Source organism: Microtus pennsylvanicus, chromosome X (genome assembly GCF_037038515.1).
Source record: "Microtus pennsylvanicus isolate mMicPen1 chromosome X, mMicPen1.hap1, whole genome shotgun sequence".
Classification (NCBI taxonomy): domain Eukaryota; kingdom Metazoa; phylum Chordata; class Mammalia; order Rodentia; family Cricetidae; genus Microtus; species Microtus pennsylvanicus.
In genome coordinates this window covers 49500249-49523005 of record NC_134601.1, presented here as the reverse complement: position 1 = coordinate 49523005, position 22757 = coordinate 49500249, and the positions used below count along the sequence as shown (strand labels likewise).

General features: G+C 36.8%; 1 protein-coding gene across 1 annotated transcript in view; it reads right to left on the bottom strand.

Moving 5' to 3' along the window:
- Tenm1 (teneurin transmembrane protein 1) overlaps window positions 1-22757 on the bottom strand; it is a 784432-nt gene that overhangs the window by 48073 nt on the left and 713602 nt on the right. Inside the window, exon 25 of the mRNA XM_075956580.1 lies at window positions 20925-21079. Within this exon, the coding sequence (XP_075812695.1) occupies window positions 20925-21079 (155 nt within the window). The remainder of the gene's footprint in view (window positions 1-20924; window positions 21080-22757) is intronic.

The following is a 22757-nucleotide window of genomic DNA, read 5'->3' as shown; positions in this document are numbered from 1 at the left end:
TCAGAAGAGCCCCCAAGAGCAGCAGCGAAGGCTCTGTCGACTCTGCTGATCCAGCCTACAGGCAAACCATTAGGTCTAATTTGTGGTGCTTGCCCCACCTTGTAAAAATATACTAATTTTTTCAAAATGTCAAAATGTGTTTAAGCTAAAGTAGCATTAAAGGTCACTGGCATAGCCTCTAGCTGGTGGAATGTACCCATCCCTCAACAACCTTCCCTGAGAAATAACCCTGAGCAGAAAGGAGCTCTGGGTTGGGATGTCAGCACTTGACAGTGCTGTCTTCCTCTGCTAATTGAAAACTTGCCTTGAAGGGAGTTGACTCTCAGGTCAACCAGTCCTGTGACTGACTTAAAGTTCTAGCTAATTTTGACCTCACTATCAGTGTAGAAGACAGCAGGATCCTACAGAGAAAAACCTGTGTGTAAAAGCAAATTCTAAACATGAGCCCTTTGATTATACAAAGTTCAAAATGCCTTCAGTTGCAAGACTAACTGTGCAATGAAGAAGACATAGAGCATTAGTTAAATACTTGGCTTCCCTCTAACAGTCTGACTCAGGGTTCCCACCCAGGGTTCTGTGTAATAGTAGGAAAACTAGGGTATCTTTTATGCAGCTCTGATTTTTTCATCTGTATCATGGAAAATAGGTTAATGATCATATATCTGTGTGTTTGAATGTGCATATACATGAAATATTTATTTTTTTACTTATATAGATTAAATGATATGTGGTGACACGCGGTGCTTATCCTGGTGCCTGACACATGGTAGAGGGTACTAGCTGGTATCAAAATGATTTCATGTAGTTTCCTTTCAACACGTTCTTAAGCTTCAGTTTTCTATATAAGATTTTCATGGATTTTGATTCAGCTCTGTGACAACTATACTAGAGTAGACCTAATATTTTTCTTTAAATTGACCCATTTCTTAAGTATGAATGTGCAGTTCTGCCCATTTCTTTGAATTGGTCTATAGCATTCACAAAGCCAGAGAAGCACTAGCCTGGGTCATTAATAGAAATATTATTTATTGACTCCTTCATAAGTATCAGGTACTTAGTATGGATTAGCACTTTATATACTTTAGAATATAATTATCTGAGAACAATAATTTTTATTCCCAATTTACCATGTTTCTGTCCTTCCTTAGTTCATAGTTAAGAGATGGAAGGCAGATAAAGAAATATATCATTCAGTATAGTACAGGTCAATGTCATTCTAAATGCATGCTGAGAATGATATGGGTCCACAGAAGTGGGAGTTCCAGCAAGATTTTTAGAAGTGAAAATTAGAATTAACTTGCAAGAAGGAACAAAGGTACTAAGGATCAAGAATGATCTCAGCATAGGGAAGATGAATAGAAATAAAGAAGCATGAAATCATATGGGAGTGTGGGGACTATGGACTGGGGTCTCTCAGCTATAATACAGGGTAGCTATTTTTGGTAAATGACATTCTAAATGTTTGTGAAGGGATAGGCTCAGGTTTCTAATGAGAGACATTTTCAAGCTGGGGTCAGCACCATGTGTTTGCAGAGAATGTTTAGCATCTTTGTACCATATATGTCAGCAGCATCTTTACTTCCATTAATAACAACAAAAATGTATGTTCCCTGAAGAACAAAACCATCCTTTGTTGAGAACTATTGGACTAAGCTTTAGAAGGATATGTATTCTAAGACTTTTAGCCTTAAGCTGTAGATGGCAAAGAGAGAATGAGGATCTTTAAAGTCGATAGCTGACAAGGTCAGTTTAATACTTCAGAAACATTACGTAGGGTGAAGTTCGGGGGACAGTTGGGGGAAAAGACTAGCTACAGGATAATCAATCCAGAGATGACCCACTTATCATTCCATGCATTCATTTATCCATTCTCTCATCTAATCATAAGGAGACTCTATCTTCCTGGCACTCGGAGCCTGAAATACTGCTTCTCTTTCAGATGCAGAAGAATTTGTGAGAATTCGCAACAGTTATGTACTTTCTCCATAGAGGATATGCTAAGATGTAGTGGAGTGAAGTGATTAGCAGCTCAGTCTCTGCTGTTGAAACATTTTGGATCAAAATTTTAAATGATAGAATTTGCTACTGCTGTGTCTTCAGCGAATCAACTAACACAAGCATTTCAGTCTTCTCCCATAGAAATTGAGTCAAATAATACTTCCATAATTTGTAAGAATTCAATGAAAACACAAACATTGTACTTCACTAGAGCACCTAATACATAGGAAGAGGAAAAGAATAGCTAATCTGGATCTGAGGACAAGCTGTGCAGTGGTTAGGGAAACCCACCCCTGCCTGTGAATCTTCTTGTCTCTCTCCAACTATTGCAATGTTCTCCTCCCTGGACATCCTGTGAACATGGGACATGAACATTTAAGAACATGGGCATATTCTTTAAAGACTTCCAGTGATTCCATATCACCAGGCACTCACTCGTTTGCTCTATTCCTCAGGGATTTCTCAAAACAATAAAACCTCCAAGAAATCTTTGACTTATTTTGGGATAATATTCAGCTAATTCCCTGGCTAATAGTTTGGTTTATTACTTGGGCCACTTTGGTATTTATAACAGTACTTTTGGCCCAGTATCAAAGACAGAACATGTTAAATTAATTTCCTTTCTCTGTCAATTAAAAGCCTATTAGTTCTATCTTTCACACTATGCTACATATTAAGAAACCAGTTCTAAAGAAGAGAGTGGATTCCTCCCCTCATGGAGATTATAGTCTTTTGTTGACATCATTTGTTCTATCTATCGTGAATACAAGGGGTTTCCATTGGCACAGAGCAATCAGTTATTCCTTTTCCACTCCAGTCACTTTAAGAAGTTAACTATGGTGGAAATGCCTCAAAGATAAACCATGATTATTACAGTGTTCTATAATCACCACCAATTGCTAGCAAGTTCTTTCCCCAAAGTTCCATAAGGTTAGAGAAAACTAGCCATTTTGTAGAAGGTCCTGCCTTCCATCCTAGACACAACTTCTGATCTCCCTCCTTTAGTCTACTCAGAGCTCTGTGGCTCATTTAACAAGTGACTGCTTGACCTTGAGCTCTAAGGCTTCTTCAGTAGGATTTTTTCAGGAAGTGTATGATTATCTCCTTTGAGGTATGCCAGCCCTGGGGACAATGTAGTGATGGGGCTGCATGCTCTGTACCAGGTGTTCTGCCAGCACTATGTTAGATGTCCCCATGCTTCTAAAAGTCAACAACGCCAGATTGTTAGAATCACTTTTTGTCAGTTTTCAAATGGCAGTCTCATTTCTTGACACCGACACTGTCTAAGCATCTTCAAATTTATAGAAGAAGGGAAATGTTGCCTGGAGAAAGTTTCTTTTTTCTTTTTCACTTGGAAATCATGATGACACCTGTAAGAGTGGCTTTTCTTACTGATCTTGCTTTTAAATAATAGAAATTATTAGAAGGTGAAACATATCAAGATTCTGTGACCTTTTTGATAAGTAAACTATTTTGCATTATCTCAGACCCACATTCTGTAGCTTGCCATAATGGCTGGACACTTTGAGGAATCTCTTAACCCTTGCTCAAAAGTATCCCCATGGTCTGGGTTGTCCAATGAAAACCCATGAGAAAACTGGAAATTTAAGTTCAGTATTCATTGAAAATGAATAGGTAGTGTCAGACTAATCACGACTTACAATTAGACTAATCTTTAGAATTAGTCTACTACAGAGCACATAGGCTAAACTATATATACCTCAGTGTTCCTAAATTAATATTGAAGTGAGTGAAAGAAAGCAAAGGAAAACAAAAATACCCCCTATACCCTGCACAAATGGAACAATCATCCCTAAGTAGTAGTCTTGACATTCCATCTTCAAATAATTTACACCTTTATAAGCAAGGCCATTTAGAGACATTATTCTTTTAAGTGCCATCTTTCTTCGCAATATGGGCAAACCAAGATTTTTCGAGGTGGAATTTCTCCCCCTTATAAATTTGAAGATGCTCAGATAGGTCAATATGAAATCTCAAACATGTGCCTATTGATATTCCTGTGTAAGAAACTTCCAGTTCCATACCTACCCCATAATTCACTCAATTTGTCCTCCTTAATGGCCAACCTCCATTATTATGTAATACACATTGCTATTTAGAACAAAACATTATTTTCAGACAGTGTGTAAGTGGAAGTGTGGAATCATCTAGACTAACAAGTGTATGCTATAAAGATTTCTCAATGGAGAGCTAATTGAGTTGGAAGCAGCTTTATTTGGTCTCAGCTATCTTTGGGATACATGGATGCTGAAGGTTTTGCCCGACTTCTTGGACCATGACATTGCTAAGAAATAAAAGTTATGTGCTCAGGCAGTAGTAATGTAGGAGCTTGGATCCTGGGTGGATCTGTGGGGCTTCCACCTCAATCCTCAATAATATCTATTCTGCCCACTATCTTGTTTGCACTTCTGTTGTATTGAGGGTTTCTGTTATTCTCAATGGACTATCATCAAAATGAATATGATACTCTAGTTGTTAGCTTTTCATTTTGACTGGGGCTACTGATTATACCATTAGAGATACACTGTCATAAAAAAGTTCTAATGTTTCCTTTTTAGATAAATCCCCCGTTTTTACAAAATTAAGGTAAATTTGTAGACAAATTTCTGTCTTGCCTGGTCCTGCAGCCATTCAGTCCCAAAGAAACACAGAAAGGCTTATATTAACTATAAACTGTTTTGCCTCAACTCTCAGGTGTATTATTAGCTAGCTCTTACAACTTAAATTAACCCATAATTCTTATCTATGTTTAGTCATGTGGCTTGGTATCTTTTCTCAATAAGGCATTCTCATCTTGCTTCCTCTGCCTTTCTTCTCAGAATTCTCTTAGTCTTGTTGTCCTGTGTATACATCCTGCCTGGCTGCTGGCCAATAAGCGTTTTATTACACCAATATGAGTGACAAATCTTTGTAGTGTACAAAAGCATTATCCCACAGTATATATAAATATATAAATTAAACTAAATTAATATTTTGATAAATTTGGGAAATACAATTATGTCAGTGTTTTAGAATTGTTTCTTTTAACTGGTACATAAAAAAGCCCTAAAAATTATTCATGTTAGTGAAGTACCATGCAAAGTTTTGATATATGTATATATTCTATAATGTTTACATCAAATTAAATATATTTATCTCCTCCAGAACCTTTCTTTTTCTATGGTAAAAACTTTCAAAATCCTGTCTTCTAGCCTTTTGAAATGTAAGATTGCTTAATTGTTGCCTGTAGTCACTGAACTGTAATTAGCACAGCAAAATAGTTTGTAATCTTCTAAAGTATGAAGCAACTAACAGTCCTACTCAGCTATGATATCAACGAATCACAATAGCTGGTATGACACAATAACCCTAGTGGTGCAATAGTGGTATGCATACCTTGGTAGTAACCAACTGCTCTCTAATTGGCTCAAGACCCATTGAAAATGAGGGAAATCATTCCTGGTACTGGAACCTAGTCAACTATCAAGGACTTATGAGTCATGGAATTTGGATAAAAATCTACAACTGCTATTTTACTAAACCAGCATAATATCTAACTACATTCTAAATATTTTTCCTATTCTCCAGATAAGTATAGTTATCTTCTCTCATAAAAAAATTATTGCAACAGACAAAGGTGATTGCAGAAAACTTCAACCAATCAAAATTCAGACTCGTGGAGCCCAGTTCCAACTGATACATCTACAAAACAATTAAGGCTCAGGGAGGATATATTTGAAGATATCAACAGTTTTTAGTACCACAAAGGAGTCCAGAGACCAAAAATCTTGCGGGATGATTATTCTGGAGGAAAGAAGCAGTGAAAGAAGCCCTTCTTTTAATATAGGGGTTTCATTTAAGCTCATTAAGAGAAAAAACACACATCTCTTCTAAGATGGCTCTTGGGTCCACAATCCCTGTCCAAAAGCATACTGTTGGAGAGCCTGAAAATTCACACTACCACTGGAGACCCAAAGTCTGATGGGTGCTGTAAAAGTTTGTTCATACAGGCTCCCTAAGAACAATCGACACGTACATTCTCTATGAGTCTGCCGTGTTATTGCCACTACCTCATCTTAATAACAGGCATAATTGCTCTGAGTTTCCGTTGACACTTTCTGGCATCTCCTTTCTGAAGCCTCAATTTTGGAAATGGCACTTGTGAAAACACAGAATTTTGAATCACTTCCACTTTTCAATTTACAGTCAAAGTCATCTATCAGCGGGAGATGAAGGCCCAGTGTGAAAACTACAGAATGTCCTTCAGACTCCACAGCTAATTTGTTTGTAAATTCGATTGTTATTGTAAGAAGAACATATTGTACATGATGCTACTTACATGATGCTACTTGCCAATTTACTATTTATGTCTGTTGTATCTTAGGTTTTTATCATTGCAGTCAAAGAAATTAACCATTTCTGCACTTGTAGAAGCAGGGAGAGGAACATGGAAGCTTTACTGTTTTCTCTTTTGAGTCTCTATTTTACTTTTACATCTACTTAGTAAATATCTACTGCATATTCATCACTGTGGGGGACAGACTGGCTGAAGGAGGGTCAAGCAGACAACAGTCTTAGAAAATACACAGTTTCGTGAGGCTAGGTAGCAAGAGTAAGTTCTGTGATAGTTCAGTGAAGAGATCACTGTGTGTCTTTGTGCAGGGGATGGAACTCTTGCCTTCCTGAGTACCAAGGTTTTGCTTGCACAAAAAAGCCTAGAGCTTAAAAAGAAGTCCCTAAAATCACCCTTCAGTTGCTTCCTGCTGAGAAGCTGCAGAAACTTGTCTGTTGCCGGTTGTTAATATTACAGTATTGGCTCAAAAAGATAGGCCAAGCTTCCAATTCCCTTTGGCACCTAGAGCAATTTATAGGACAGAAGTATGAGTGCACGGCTTTTATGAAATGGTCTGATTTCATTGATCAGTCACTCTGAGATTATGTTTTCATTTCTGTAGCTACTGCTAACCCTTCTTGCTGATGTAATATTTCAGGAAGAAACTATTAAAAAATTTCACCGTGGAGATGTGAAGATATAAGTGGGCATGGCTCTGAATGGGAAGAGGAAACATCAAAACTCATGATTGCTCGCCTCTGAAGTTCATTTAAAGGTAGACTGGAATTCCACGGACTGTCTCTCTCATCAGAGCTCTGCAATGTTTCCAAATGATAAGGACATTAATAACAGCAGCTGGCCTAATGAATATTTAGAAAGAGAATTTTACTGGTTGTATTTTCATTAGGGCTTCAATGTGCTTCCGGGTTTTGCCCACTACTTCCCTGTGTGAAAAATAAAATTCCACATACTCAACAGATGGCCCAGCTCAAGCTTATGTTTCCAGAGCTCTGGAGATTGACCACCTGACCACTTACCACATACCTAGAATAATTTAAGGAAGCATTCAGATTATAGAGCTCGGTCTGAACAAAGCGAAAAAAAATAGGTGATGCGTATTGAATACCGGAGTTTTAATGAGTGGGGAGTCAAAATCACCCTCACAACACATTGAGCAGCTCTGGTTGAGGTCTTTTAATAACAGCTTCTTACAGATTCAGTAATGATGAAATCCTCTGTGGCAAACAGTCCACTCTAATTAATGTTTCATCCAAACTGTAAGCATATCTGAGTGACTCCAGCCGCAACAATGACATGAAAATCTAACACCTCATTGCACAATACGGTGGTTATTAAGTTACTGTCTCACATCTCCAAATTCGTCCTTTTAAAGACATTGCTTCGTGATAGTAGGGTTGGGACTATGCTCTCTACATTTTCTATTTTGCCAGCTGGGTTTTTGATAGATTCTGACAGTACAGAAAATAAAGGTATGCTGGGAGGCTCAAGGAGGGAGAAGGGACTTGTTCTTTCCTGTTTGCTTTCTGTTCCTGTCAACATCACCTCAACAGTAGACCTTCATTCTGGCAGCAATAGCTGGCTGCACTTTCCAGCTAATTTGCGTAGTCTGAGACTCAGTGTCATCGTGCCCTGTTATAGGTGCCAACATCAAATTTGTTATTAGTACATTCTTAATGTGAGAATGCTAGCATCCTTTCCTCAACAGCCTATGCTCTACCTCCACGGGACAAAACTTCATTTCTAGGTTCTAACAACCCTAAGCCTTTCTGTTTGTTTCCCAGGCCTAGAGGTGGTAGCCATTTCCTGCAGGTATCTGTAGTTTACATAATTCATGTAACACCTGTGCAGCCCATCCCATGTATTAAATAGTATTATAATAATTATGTCCTTTCTATTTTTTCACTGGGTCTCAACTAATATTTACAGTACGAACCCAAATACTAGGATACAGGAAGAGTAACACATTGCTGTAGGCCAATGGTAGTGGTAAAGTAGTGGCAATGGTTAGTCTGAATTGTCAACTTCACGTAATTTAGAATCATCCAGAGAAAAGTGTCTCTGAAAATGTCTGTGAGGGATTACCTTAATTATGTTAACTGATGTGGTGAGACCTGTCCCATTCTTGGATGGAACCATTCTCTGAGTGTGGAGTCCAGGACTGGTAGAAAAGAGAAAGTTACCTGGGGACTGGCATGCATGCATTTGCTGAGCTCTTCTTCCAAATGTGGACATAATGCAACTAGTTAGCTGCTCAACTATCCTGCTGCCTTGATTTCTCTGACATGATGCACTGATCCTTGAACTGTGAACTAAAATAAACATCTTTACCCTATAAATTGTTTATATTAGAGTATTTTATCATATCAACAGAAAATAAGCTAAGATGCTGGTAAAAGTGAGTGAAAACTACCAAGGGCTATCTTGTTATTAGTCATGCATTAGCTGGCCTAGGCTGAGCCAAAGTAATAGGTACTAAAATTGCCATTAAAGTCCAAAAACCCACATAAAATAAACTTGTATGTTAGGAATTTTGTTGTGAATGACTTTAACTAGAGCTTTTCTGACACTTTTGAAATGCTATTACTCTGTACAACTTTCTCATTCTTGTGATATTTGAGGATAATTTTATAGTAGGTTATATGATTTACCCATGTGCTTTTGTGCTTTGTTGATCTACAACAACATCTATGTGTCCAGAATTTTGTTTGAAAACAGTAATGTGTTGAGTATCAGCTACCATATTTCTTTTAGATTCCCACTTAATAGTTAACTTGTTAGGTATTGGAATCATTCCTTCAGAATGGTCTTCCCCTGGATTGGGGCAATGGAAGTGTACTGAGAGATGAATTAAATGGCTATGAGAAAGTATCTCCGTTTATTTTCACATGGATGTTGTAGACACTAAGAGAGAAAGCTGTATTTTGTAGTCTTGACTGACTTTTGTCCTTAAAAATTGGAATCTTACAACATTTACTGGAATAAACCACATGACAGACTTGAGTATCAAACTTTCCAAATGTTTTAGACTTACACTAGTCATTTATCAAATGCATTCCATGCCCAAAAAGAGAGAGTGTATCTGAGGATATGTCCTCTCAACAAATATACCCTGTTGGTAAATGCTTCACATGTTCCCTTGTTCACATTTCCAAATACACTGACTTTTACATGACTAGATGATCCTTTTGTTTTGTAGAACACCATCTTTGGATTGTGTTGCCATTTGATGAAGAAGGCTTGGTGTTGATTTATGTAGTTCCCTTTCCTATAGTTAAGGGGCCCTTGGGGCTATACTGAAAGGGATAGTCATACACATAAAGAGGCCAGTGGCTTATGATGGGATATTGTCCTAAAAACATCTTGAAACAAGCCACAGAGTTTATCCCACAGGTAGTCCTGTGTCTTAGACAGGTTCAGGTTCAGGTTCAGCTCAGGTCATAGAGTATGCCAAACAAAACCTAGAGACAAAAAATGCACGGTTCAAAAAAAAAAGTAGTTTGCAAGCTCTGCATTTTGTGACTCTTTCTGAACTTTGGAGATGCTTTTCCTCGGGTGCTTAATAGTTTTAATAAGAGCTAACATGCCATTGTCCTTTGTGGGGAACGAGGACACTGCTGAGGGAGTTTTATTTGTGTGATAAATTACGTTTTCGATATAGCATTGAACACGGTACTTGACTTTTATTTTAAGGCAACTGAAAACTCTGCCTTTGCCTCTGTGCAGATGCCCAATAGAGCTTGGATCTGCTGAATTTGAAGGTGTGGGACCTGCTGTTCTCTGCTTCGCATATAAGTGGCTTGAGCTTTCAACGTGGAGGCATCACTGCAAATATCTGTAATAACAGGTTATTTTTGTTAGAGTTTACTGAGAGTATGTTTACTTGAGAGATGTAGGCCCCAAAGTACAGCTAAAACTATTTAAGTTATTTGGAGATAGAAAGTATGTAAAGGAAACCTGTCGATAATCTTGTTGCCACATTTCTCCCAGTTTATCATTTTATATTAGGTTAAAAAAACCCGATAGACATCTTGAATATCTTGAAGCAAACAACCCCTCAAACCAAAACCCAAAGCAAAAACAATAACAAACCAGAGTCATCGGGTAGGTGAAGGGACTCACAGACTAAACTTGATTCATAAAATCCAAGGGCACTGCTTTCTCCTGAGGAAGCTCGAGCTTCAAAACTTCTTTTGATTTTTTACTTAGCTGGGAGCCTTTCTGTTTCATTTTGTTTTTGTTTGAGCATGATAGCATTCTTATATTGACCTAGATAAACTCTTCTTTGTTATCTACTCTAATATTTATTTGATTTTTGGCAAAATTGGCCCATCTGGAGTGACTGCAGGCTACTAACTGAATAAACTGCCTTTACCTCTCAAGTTTAAAGAGACAGGAGATGATCTAAAATTCCCAAATGCACAGGTGTATGCGCAGTCACAGTACATTCTAGTCTTAGCTCCACAATCAGCATATCAGTTCTTGGAAGCAGAAAGAAAATGAAGGATTTGGGGCATCATTCAATGACTATCACAGGTATCCACTAAGTGATCTAAATAGAACTTCACGTCAGTATTAGGAGAAAGAAATCCTCTGTGAAGGTCAAAGCAGGCTAAGATCAGTTTCTGGAGCATGTTGGTGCCACATCCCATGGAACACACCCACTGATATTTGCTTCTCTGTAAAAGGTTTACATCCATGAAATGGCCAGATCAGAAGTTTTACCTAATTTCTTAATCAATTCCAAACTTCTAGTTCTTTTTACTCTAATCCTATAAATTATCAGTTCAAATCTTCATATCGGGAAAGCAAGGTCAAATATTGTTACTATTATTCCTATTACTAGTATAGAATTTTATTGAGCATTTGTAAGCCAAACACTCTGTTAAATGATTTATACATATTGACCTCACTGAATCTTTACAGCCTCCCTATGAGGCAGGCACATTATCACTCCCATTTATAGATAAACAATTTTTTTCAAGGACATCTATCAAGCATAGATCTAGGATTTGAAATGAGGCAGTCTGTGTTCCTAACCACTGTGCTTTATTGACTTTGTATTGCTTTTACTGTGAAGGAGAAGTCATCAAAAAAACTTGAATTTGTCTCTTGAATCCTCTACTAAAGGCTTAAAGAAAAGTCTGGCTGGCCTTCCCAGTTCCAGAGGATGTTTTTATTTTTATTTATTTATTTTTTTCTGCATGTGACAGAGCCAGGAGACTGGGTTTCGGCTGCATAAGCAATAAATAACATTATCCAGGAATACATTTAAATCAGACATGGACAACAACAGATATTATAAAATCAGAATAACCACCTTGCAAACTTATTTTGTTCTTGTGTCCTCCCATTTGAGCAAGCATATAATGAATCAGCAGAAAACGTTTCCTAAGGTAATTGACATTACCATCTTACATCACTCTCTATATTTGTGAAACACTTCATACTTTAGCAAGTGCTTTCCCATTAAAAAAGAGAAGCCACTTAATCAACAATTGGGTAATTTATTGAATTAGCCTTCATAAGGAGGAATAATTAACTAGCTCTAGAATTCTAGTGTCAGTTAAAAAAAACAATATAATACTAACACCAAAATTATAGAGCACCTTCTTTTCGGTCAAGAACTAGACAAAAATGAACTTTTCTTTTTTACTGTTTCAGAGGAGAGCAGAAGGAATGATTCAGAAAGTTTTTTAAAAACGACTAAATGGCAACTAAAAGCAGTGGCTATTCAGCACTCTTAATACAATTTATTGCCTTGACGCTGAACTTATCTTTCATTTGCAAGTGAGTAACATGGAAAGCCATTAGGAAATCCTAAGGAAATAATTTTAAAAAATGGTATAAGTAGGGCTGAGAAATAAGACATTTAAGTGACTCTGATTGCTACTATATTCTGTGGCAGCAAAATATGATTGTTATGGGGATTGAAGTAGGTGTCTCTTTCTTTCTCCATGCCCATCTAGCTGGCAATTTGATTGAGTGCATGTTTGAGCTCCTGAAATAACCAATTGCTGGGCAGCTACGTTGCTGTTGTATTGTGGTCCAGGCATGGCGAAAGTGAAAGAAGACACAAAATTCCTCTAGAGGGTTGGCTGGTAGGACTTTTGATCTCAACCAACCGATTATTTCACAATTATTATGTAAATGGTTATTTAAGTTGCTTAAAGAAACCATGCCTAATTCGGAGGGTATATGCAATTAACACTGGGGCTATAAAATAACTTTTTTTCGCACTCTTTGGGCCTTATTCATCTGCTATTATATCTTCTTTCTACCCCATGTGTCCCTTGTTTGTCTTGTCACCATCTCTTTCTGTGCCTGCTGCCTACCGGTATTGTTAGCTAAGACATATATTTCCATAAATTTAGATATGCTAGCTTTATCTTCTATATCTTGCTGTTAACCTGCAGCCTACACTGTCCTTCCATCCCACACACCTCTATTTGAATTATATAGGGCCACCACAGACATTTTCCTTGCATTGACAGTGAGATGGACTTCACAGCTACTGAAGCATTGAGAGGGTGTAGTGGAAGTTGAGGTGGTGAGATTTTCATCTCTAGTGGCAGAAACTTTTAAAATAAACTTTCTTTTCTTGCCTGGGAGATCCCTTTATTCAAGCAAACTTATTATAATTCAGATTTTCTTGATTCCCTACAGAGCTTCACAAACTCGGAAGTCAGTCCCTGCAGGGAATTTCACTTATAATGGCCTTCATTCGAGAGGTCTAATTCTGTTCTCATTCAGTGTGCACATGGGAGAGTGATGGAACTGCACAAAGAAAGGCAAGCAACCCCTGAAAAACTTGAGTTTCAATATCGTCTGCATCACTCAGGGCGAAGGAGGACATTCTTTAGACATGAAAGGGTTTGCAGGAGAGAGAGACAATGACATTAGGCGAGTGAGAGGTGAAGAAAGAAAAAATAGAGGTTCCTTTCCCCTCTTAAATTGCCATATCCTTTATTTTTTTTCTCCTAAGATTGTTGTAACTTTTCATGCTTGACTGTTATTATATATGCATTTTAAAAAACAACAGAAAATGCTGAATCTACTGTATAAAAGAAGTGGCATGCAGATTTTGAAAAAGATGCTTTATATTTCTCTGTCTATCCAGTTGTAGTTTTTTTGCAACTTGCAAAAAGAATTCTAAGGACAAGACAAAATGGCTTTTTCAGTTATGTAGAGAGTGGAAGACAGCCAGGGAAGCCAGAGGTCTGTTGCTTGGGGCAGGTGGTATAATGCTGATGAATGAGAGAGATGAGGAAGGCTTTGTTTTTTCTGTTAAGGAAAATGACCACAAAGAGTATTGATTCAAAGTTACTAAAGTCCAAGTTGGGTGAAAAAAATTTTATTTTAAAACAAAACCTAACTTTCTTTTTTTTCTGAATTCAAGGTTTTCTTTTTCTCTTTCTTTCTTTCTTTCTTTCTTTCTTTCTTTCTTTCTTTCTTTCTTTTTTAGTCATTTGGCTAGGAGGAATTTCCTTTTAGAAAGAACTTGAAAATAGACTTTTTGAATCAGTTTTATTCTTCTTTTTTAAGTACAATATCATTGAAAACTAGTGGATGATTGACGATTAGAGAGGGTTAAGCGTAGACCACACTTCAAGACTAATCAGATTGTTTCCCATAAACTTCATGGAACGTACTTGGTTCAGAATAAAAAGCACTCTCCTATTAATTTTTACAAAACAGTCGTCTGCTTATTCTGTGATCAGAAAGTAGTGTTTATGGATCATATGAGTGCAAACAGATTTTGTGGAGCAATTTTTGTTTCTTTCTAACAGTTTCAGACACTATGGAATAGTTGAATTACACAATCCTTTTGTGCATATGTTGGAAAAAACAGCGGTGAGATGAGCGGCCTTTCTACCTATTTTGCATATGACCTACACACAGAACTATTTTTGCACTACTAGACTGTTGAAATAATATTTTCTTGAAATAATACTTAGCCTTACCACATATAGTACAGTCCAAATTTTGCTTTGATTTCATTGTTGGGAAAAAGTTTAAATAGGTTATTGTATTGATTTTCTTGTCTAGTATGCATCATAGTCCATACGAGATAGATCAAATGGATGGCCCATAACCTAACTAATAATTAGACTAGTTATCCTACACTTGCATCTTGGGTTTTTAGTTTGGATGAAGACATTAAAGATACTCATAAGATCCACAAGTGATCCAAGGTTGGGAAATATAGTGAACATATTAGATTTTTAGCAGAATATAAAAAAGTGTACTAAATCAAATGACAAGGTATAGATGTAGACTAATACAAAACTGTAGGATGATTCAAATAAGCAGTTATGCAATATTAGATGAGGAAATAGTGAGAGGTGAGGTCTTCTAGTACTCTGCTATCTCATCATGGGTCAAAAATATGGTATTGGGGACTGAAGGAATGGCTCCTGCTCTTACTGCTCTTGCAGAGGACTTGGGCTTGGTTCTTAGTACCCATACTGATCAGATAAAAAAAACTGTAACTCCAATTCCAGGGGATTCAAAATTCTCTTCTGACCTTTTTGGGTACTTACACACACATGGCATAGATAAACTCATGCAGACATACATACATACAAATAAAAAGAAATGCATAAATAAATCTTTAAAATTATGACTTTATGGTGAAAACAAAAACATCAATCCAACCTTAGGTGTCATTTCTTAATGCGTGTTTTTTGCTTATTAGCATACATATTCTCAAACTGCCTTGGTGGTCACTATAAGAACTATCATTGAGTAGGGGTATATTTGCTGAAAGTTTTAAAATTTATTATTTTATTAATAGAAATTTACTTTGTTTGAAGTAAATATTGTATGTTTAAAAACAACCAGGAAAAGGAAACAAATTGAAGTATGTGCCTTATAGGCAATGGGGAATTAGTACTATGTGTTATTGGGTTGAATTTTCTTGTAGCATTAGACTTTCTTAAAGTAGTAGATTCAGCACTCAGCGTTATTCTTGGTCTAACTCCCATTTCCATTGTATCTAAGCAGGAGAGGCAGGGCAGAGCAGAAATACTGAAATGAAGCACTGAAAATAAAGATCCAGCTCTTTTCAGAATCAATTCATTCCCTGAAGTGAAAAGCCTGGCTACTTAGAAAGGGAAGTTATACTTCAGAGTTTGTACTGAGAGTTGTTGAGCTTCACATTTTAGTTAAAAATATATTGATTTTGAGTAAATGGCTGATTTTATTGCCAAAGCAAATTTCATTCCTCAAGATATTAGATTTTATTAAACTATTTCCTAACTGTCACTAAACACATGTTCTGTGACTAAACAGCATAGCCCTCAACCAAGTGGCATTCATTTCTTGGCTAAATAGAATGATATTTGACCAGCTCCAATTTTGAAAATGTGTAAGTTCGAAGAATGCACACCTGAGGCCTGAAAGTTTATGCTCAGAGCTTGATTTTATCACTTTATAACTCAATAGTCACAGCATACTGTGTGTCCTTCCCGCTGCCAGTTTTCTCCTCCATTGATATAAACAATAAAACCACCCTTTTAAATATGGTTAGGTTGTGGAGATGAAATGGCACCGTGTATAGCAATGAGACTATATATACACACATACATGTATCTTTCTCTTTCTCTCCCCTCCCCACACACACAGAGAAAGAGAGAGAGGGAGAGAGAGAGAGACAGAGACAGAGGCAGAGACAGAGACAAACAGAGAGAGACAATGGAAATTTTCAGTATATAAAGAAGAATGAAGCTATGGCATTTGCAGCAAAAGGAATGAAATAGGAGATACTCATATTAATCAAATTAGGCTAGTATCAGAAAGACAAAGGTGTTTTCTATATTTTCTATAGATGCATAAGATCATGTATGTATGTATGTATATATAAAGGAATGTAGTGAAGTTGGGGAACAAAGACTAAAGGGTAGGGAGAAGAGTAAAAAGAGGAGCACAGAGAGTATTGGGGAATATGAACAATATAAATATATACTTGCTTAAAAGCATCCTTACATACCACAGTTATCATTTACATTGAAAATTAAGCAATATTAAATTTCTTAATAAATGGTAGCAGTTATTCTTAGAAGTTTACTAGAGTGTATTATGTATGACTTGTCATTAAGGACTTTATTCCTCAGGGTCCATTTTTCCAAGAAAGTACTGAAGACTAAGCAACAGAAAAAGAACCCTATATTGAATAATTTCTCTAAATATATAGCTTGGATGGAACTTGCCTTATTGGAGACATGTTTGATGTCGAATTCCCCTCTGTATGTGAAATACCATTGGTTAAAAAAGAAGTTGATTTGAGTCTATTGCAGTGCAGAATAGGGTGAGGTGGGAATTCCAAGCAGATAGAGAAAGAGAGAGTAGGTGGAGTTAGGGAGAAGCCACGTAGTTTCAGCAGGAGAGAGATGCTGGGCACTGGATGGAATCTTACCAGTTGGCCACAACCACATGGTGATACACAGATTAATAGAAATAGATTAATTTAAGATATAAGAGCTAGCCAATAAGAAGTGTGAGCTAATAGGCCAAGCAGTATTGCAATAATATAATTTCTGTGTGATTATTTAGGATCTGGGCATCCAGGAATGAATGAGCAGCCTCCAAATACACATGTTGGTTTTGAAATGCAGGGTAGATAAAACTTTAGCAGTGTGATTATATTTTTGTAGTAATATCTTTATGTGAATACCTGGTTTATCTTTTTCACACTGTAAGGTCTGGCTGACTTCTATCTAGCATTTGCTTAAAAAGTTTCAAAAGGTGGGAACCCTATAAAATCATTTGGTCATGTATGCTGCTGTCTTGTAGTCTTAGAAACAGCAAGTTCTTTTTACGGGGTGAGTCAAATATTCATGCTGCAGCTCCACCCTCTCCTGTACATTTCTATCAGCACAAACTGAGCAGGATTGTTTAGATGTTTGTCTCTGCCTTCATCCATCAATATATTTTGATTTACTGAAATATTAAACTGAACAGTGTGTAAGCCCAGCTAGATTACTGAAAGTACTATTAAAACCAGCTAAGCCTTTGCTCTTGGAAGCTGATATGAAGCTCCTTACTCAGTTATTTTCCTTCTACGTGAAGACTGCCTGTGTTCTTAAGGACAGGCAGGAGAAACATGGGTCACAGTTGTCTAAGCAGAGAGGAAGCTCTGGAAATAATCATGAAGGATGCCGGCAGCTGTGGGACCCACATGGTCCTTGCTGGAATCACTCTCTCCACTCACCCACTCAATTTCATTCATTGTTATTTCTCTTTTAACTTGATGATTTCCTGATACCTAAGAAAATGCATAAATCATAGCTGATATATTTCAAAGCCAAAGCCTCCCACCAATCTAACCCTTGTTCAAATCAGCTTATCATCTTCTATTCAGTCAAACATATGGAAGAATTATTTGTTTTCATTTCTGTTCTTCATTGTCTACAGCATTCCAGCTCTTGCCAATGAGCATCTCAGTTACCAAAGTTACTAACATTATAAAATTGAATGGTTTAAAACAAAAACCAAAACCAAAAAACCCTTCTTTTATTGCATAACAGCTACTAAACCTGAGATACTGATTTTGAAAATCTTGTTTCCTTGGGTTCTTTTTCTTATATTGTTTTGATTTTTATATTGCTTGATCTTTTCTTCTTAGTCTTCTTTGTACAATACATTCTACTGCTGAAGTCTGCCTGCATGCTGCCATGCTCCCCACCATGACAATTATGGTCTAACCCTCTGAAATTGCAAGCAAGCTCCCAATAAGATGCTTTCTTCTATAAGCTGCATTGGTCATGATGTCTCTTCTTCAATAGAACAGTAAGTAAGACACTATCCTGTAGCTTTAGACTCAAGTTCGATTCTCTTCCAGACCTCTTTGTCTAGGTCAGTGGTTTTCAACCTTCATAATGCTACAACCATTTAATACAGTTCCTCATGTTGTGGTGGCCTACACACATAAACTTATTTTCATTGCTACTTCATAACTAATTTTGCTACTATTATGAATCATCCGTGCTTTCTAGTGGTCTTAGGTGACTCCTAAAGGGTAGCAACTCACAGGTTGAGAACTACTGGGCTAGATTCTATATACAGGTGTCTCAGACTCAAGCATGCCCCAAACTGAACCCTCCCTCCCTCCCTTCCTTCCTTCCTTCCTTCCTTCCTTCCTTCCTTCCTTCCTTCCTTCCTTCCTTCCTTCCCTCCCTCCCTCCCTCCCTCCCTCCCTCCCTCCTTCCACTTTTCACTGGATGAAATGCAAGTTCCATTATGCTTATAAGTTCCTCCACCATTCCACCTTTAGTTACTTTCTGTGCTTCATCTCTACACAGTCATTTATACCATTTTCACCCCAACTGTATCTGCTGAGTGAGCACAGAGCCTACTTTAAGTCCAAAACAGAAAGTGGTAAGGGAGCTATTATAGTATCAATTATGGTTGAAAAGTGTCATGTGAAAAAGAATCCCTCTTATGGTGCTGAACTTTATATGTCCCCTCTACTGAGACAAAGAGCTCTCTTTTCCAAATAACTTTTCTGCAGAATTACATCGGTTGTTTAGAGTTGACTGATCACAGTACTAAGTGTTCTATTTTAAGCTAAAAATACCCCACAAGTGAATCATATATATGCATCTTTTCTCTCTCCCCCCTATGTAAACATATTCACACCCTTCCACATTTCCATAAATAATGCTCCCTTTCTTTGGCTCCTGAAAGGTCTCGAATCACAGAAAAGTTAAAATATTCTAGAACTTGAATGTCTGATCTAATCAGATATCTAATAAAAAGTTTGTTAATTTTCTCCATTTTTCAGGCTTTCCCACTCTTCATTTTATTTTTGTACTTGACTCAGATGGTTTCAATTTCTGGAGTGAAGCAGAGACAGAAAAAGAGAGAGCTCAACTAGGTACATCTTTAGCATTTTACTGAACACTAATGGAGGTGGGAAGTGGTGTTAGAACTAATGATTAAGGAAGCATTGGATAATGTGTTATTTTAATTTTCCTTGTTATCCTCAGATTCAGATGCAATAAAAATGAAGCTACTGGGAGATTCTAATAATAAATTATGGCACCAGTTGCCTATGCAGTAGCAAGTCTACATTTCTTTCTAAAGGAACCCCAATTTCCATTTGAAGTTCAGGTAGCAATATGTTCAAGGAAAACAATGCATTTCCAGAGGGTCTCAATCCATTTAGAAAATTCCATTTCTCTTTTGCTAACAAGTAAAGGCATTCAATTATGCTACTCAGTGCTGGACAATGTGACTGATGAAAGAAGTCTATTGGCATCCATGTTTATTTTGGGACATTTCACAATATGAGATCATTAAACCTTATTGTTTAAAACACTGTTAGACAAGTGTTTTGTTACTCTCAGCGGAAACAATCCTCCGTGATCATTGTTGAAATTCTCAATATTACTCTAATTACTTTGAAAATATTCCATCATCAGAGCTACACATTCGTAAAATGTTAGAACATAAAGCTCCTTCAAGGATTGCCTGACTACTTCCCTTATTATATCCACCAAGCTTTTGTGTATACAGATTAAAAATAGCAACTGAACAGTGCTGGAACCATGTTGTATCTTCTAAAATCTCTTTCCATACCATTTACTGATTTGGTAGAAGAGTGTCAAGATCAGAATTTTGGGTCCAGATGAACGCTACACTACTTTTTTCCTCCTTATTCTCTGGTGGGAAGGTTTCTTTTTTAAGAAATGTTTTATTTATTCTTTGAGAATTTAGTACAGTATATTTTATCATATTCTTTCTCATTCCCCAATTCTTCCCAAATCCTCCCTACTTCCTACCCACCTATACCCCATATTCGCACATACACTCTCTCTGTCACATTAAAAACCACTAAAAATCACAGGGTTTGATTTGTATTTCACAAACACTCCTGAACATGAGGTCAGTCTCGCAGAGTCTTGCTAAATATGTATAAAACAAATTTGAGAATGGTGTTGCTTTTATTTAAGATAAGCAAAACATCTCAGGAATAGTTGTTTTCATGCATGAGAATAACATGGCACACTCACTATTTACTAAAGAGGTTTCTAACGACCTTTATCACCACCTCTTTGCTAAAGTTCATTTGTTGTTGGACACAAAAAAAATGATAAAATTCAGCTGGCAGAATAGATCAGCGAGGAAAGACACTTGCTACCAGGCTTGGTGACATGAGCTTGTTTCCCAGTATTCACTTGGAAGGAGAGGAGCAATTTTTGTAAGTGTCAGCCTCAACATACATGTCCACCTCTCTACTCCTCAATATATAAATAGTGAAATATATTAATTTTAAAAACAGTAAGATCATATATTTTAGGAAATAGTGAACAAATCCAATTTTAACTGGTTCAAAATTTAGGTGGCATTGTTATATCAATATTCTTCTTAGTATTCTCCTATCCTAACTCACCATTTAGCCTAAAGCTTTCTAAGGAGGAAAAAAAGTAACTTACATAAAAAGAAGATTCTGCTATCTGACATTATAGCAGATGCACCAGGCTTCCTTTTTATGTAATTTCTGCATGAGAAAATTGTTATCCATTTCCACGATGCCAAATGGTGATAATGCTTGAAAACCAGCAGTGCTTACCTGAGTGATGTCCATTCCTGAGTCACAGCTCAATGGCTGTGTGGAAGTCAGACCGTTTGAGCCAATTACAGTTGTGATCACAGCATTCTCATCAATTCTTCGGATCATAGTCCCGTCCACAAAGTAAATAAATCCATTCTTATCAACTGTGATGCCTGTTGGGAAAAAGTAAATTCGCAATAATAATCTAGTGGACCACATTTCTGCTAAGTTCAGTATCTTGAAAGAGTCATGGAAATGGAAAGGCATTGCAAAGACACACAGATTTAGTTCTGCTTGGCAGAGACAGGACGGAAATGGGAGACGAGGGTTGGAGACATATACTCATTTTTGCAGTATTTGGAAGAGAAATGACATACAGTAACATACAAAGATAAAGCTGGGTTTAATTGTTTCTGTTTTCTCCACCTTTATACCAGTGCTCTTCTGCTGTTTGCTTACCTCTACATGTAGTCGGAAAGTATTTTTGAGGTGAAATAGGGAAAATCAGAGGAGGTAGTGTTTGTCACAGTTTGTAATGATGTTGATATCAGGCCACTGCTTATCTGCATGGTTGCATTAGGAAATAATTGACTTGGAAGGTATTAGCATTATTTTCAAGAAATTATATTTATATGTAATATTTCTGATGAATAAGACTGAAGACTTTCCTCTGCATTATGTATTAAAAAGGTGGTTAGAGAGGAAAGTTATGGCACTGTACAGAGAAGGGTGAAGCTTCTAGAAAAATAAATACACTGATTCTGATTTTCTTCCTTTTCATTTGTCATTTTAAAATGTCATGTATATGTATATGTATATATATATATATATATATATATATATATATATATATACATATTTTGATCAAATCCTTACCATCTATTGTCCTCCCATACTCTACCACCACATTCCGTTCCAACATTATGTACTCTTTTCTTTCTTTCTTTCTTTCTTTCTTTCTTTCTTTCTTTCTTTCTTTCTTTCTTTCTTTCTTTCTTTTTAAAAAAAACCAACACACTGAGTCTACTTTGTGCTGCCATGCCAGTTGCAAGGGACAGTCAAATGTCAAGGAAGTGTTTGTGTAGTGCTAATTTCAGCCTAGTTTCTTGGCATGTGTATTATAATAGTAGTAGAAAGCTTGCTATATAATAATGAATGTATGCATTATAACTGATATTTCACTTAGGTTGAACTATTTCCCCCAAATTTCATGTTTCAGCGTTATCTTTGCTAAAATTAGAAAAAAATCTGCCTTATCTATGGTCACCAACTACCCGCCCCCCCTTTTTTTGCTGAGTACTGAGGTCTCAGTTTTAAATCCCATTCTTTGGTAAACTGGGCTGAGCAGGCATTGCCTAGGATGCCAATAACACATGCAAAAAATCATCAGACCCATACAAGAAACATATCATTTCCTTCACATTTTCTTTGGTGTTTTTCAGAATGTTCTTGAAACACCCCTGTGGGATTACAGTAAGACTCCTTTATGTGAGCAGGCCCTTTACGTGAGGACATGTAGTGGTGGATGCCTGAAGTCATGGATAATATCAAACCCTATAGACACTACATTTTTCATATAAATCATAATTTAAATATATCCCTGTGATACATATGATAAAGTTTAATTTATAAATTAGGCACAGTAAGATTTAACTACTATAACCTAGTAATAAAAAAACCTCTCATAACAGTATGCTATAATAAATTATATGATTATGGTTTCTCTCATAGAGCACCTTATACTCTATTCAGACTTACTTTTAGTTTTATGTATGTATGCATGCCTGTGTGTGTTTATGTGTATCCAAGTTAACATATGTGCATATGTGTGTGGAAGTCAGAGGACAATCC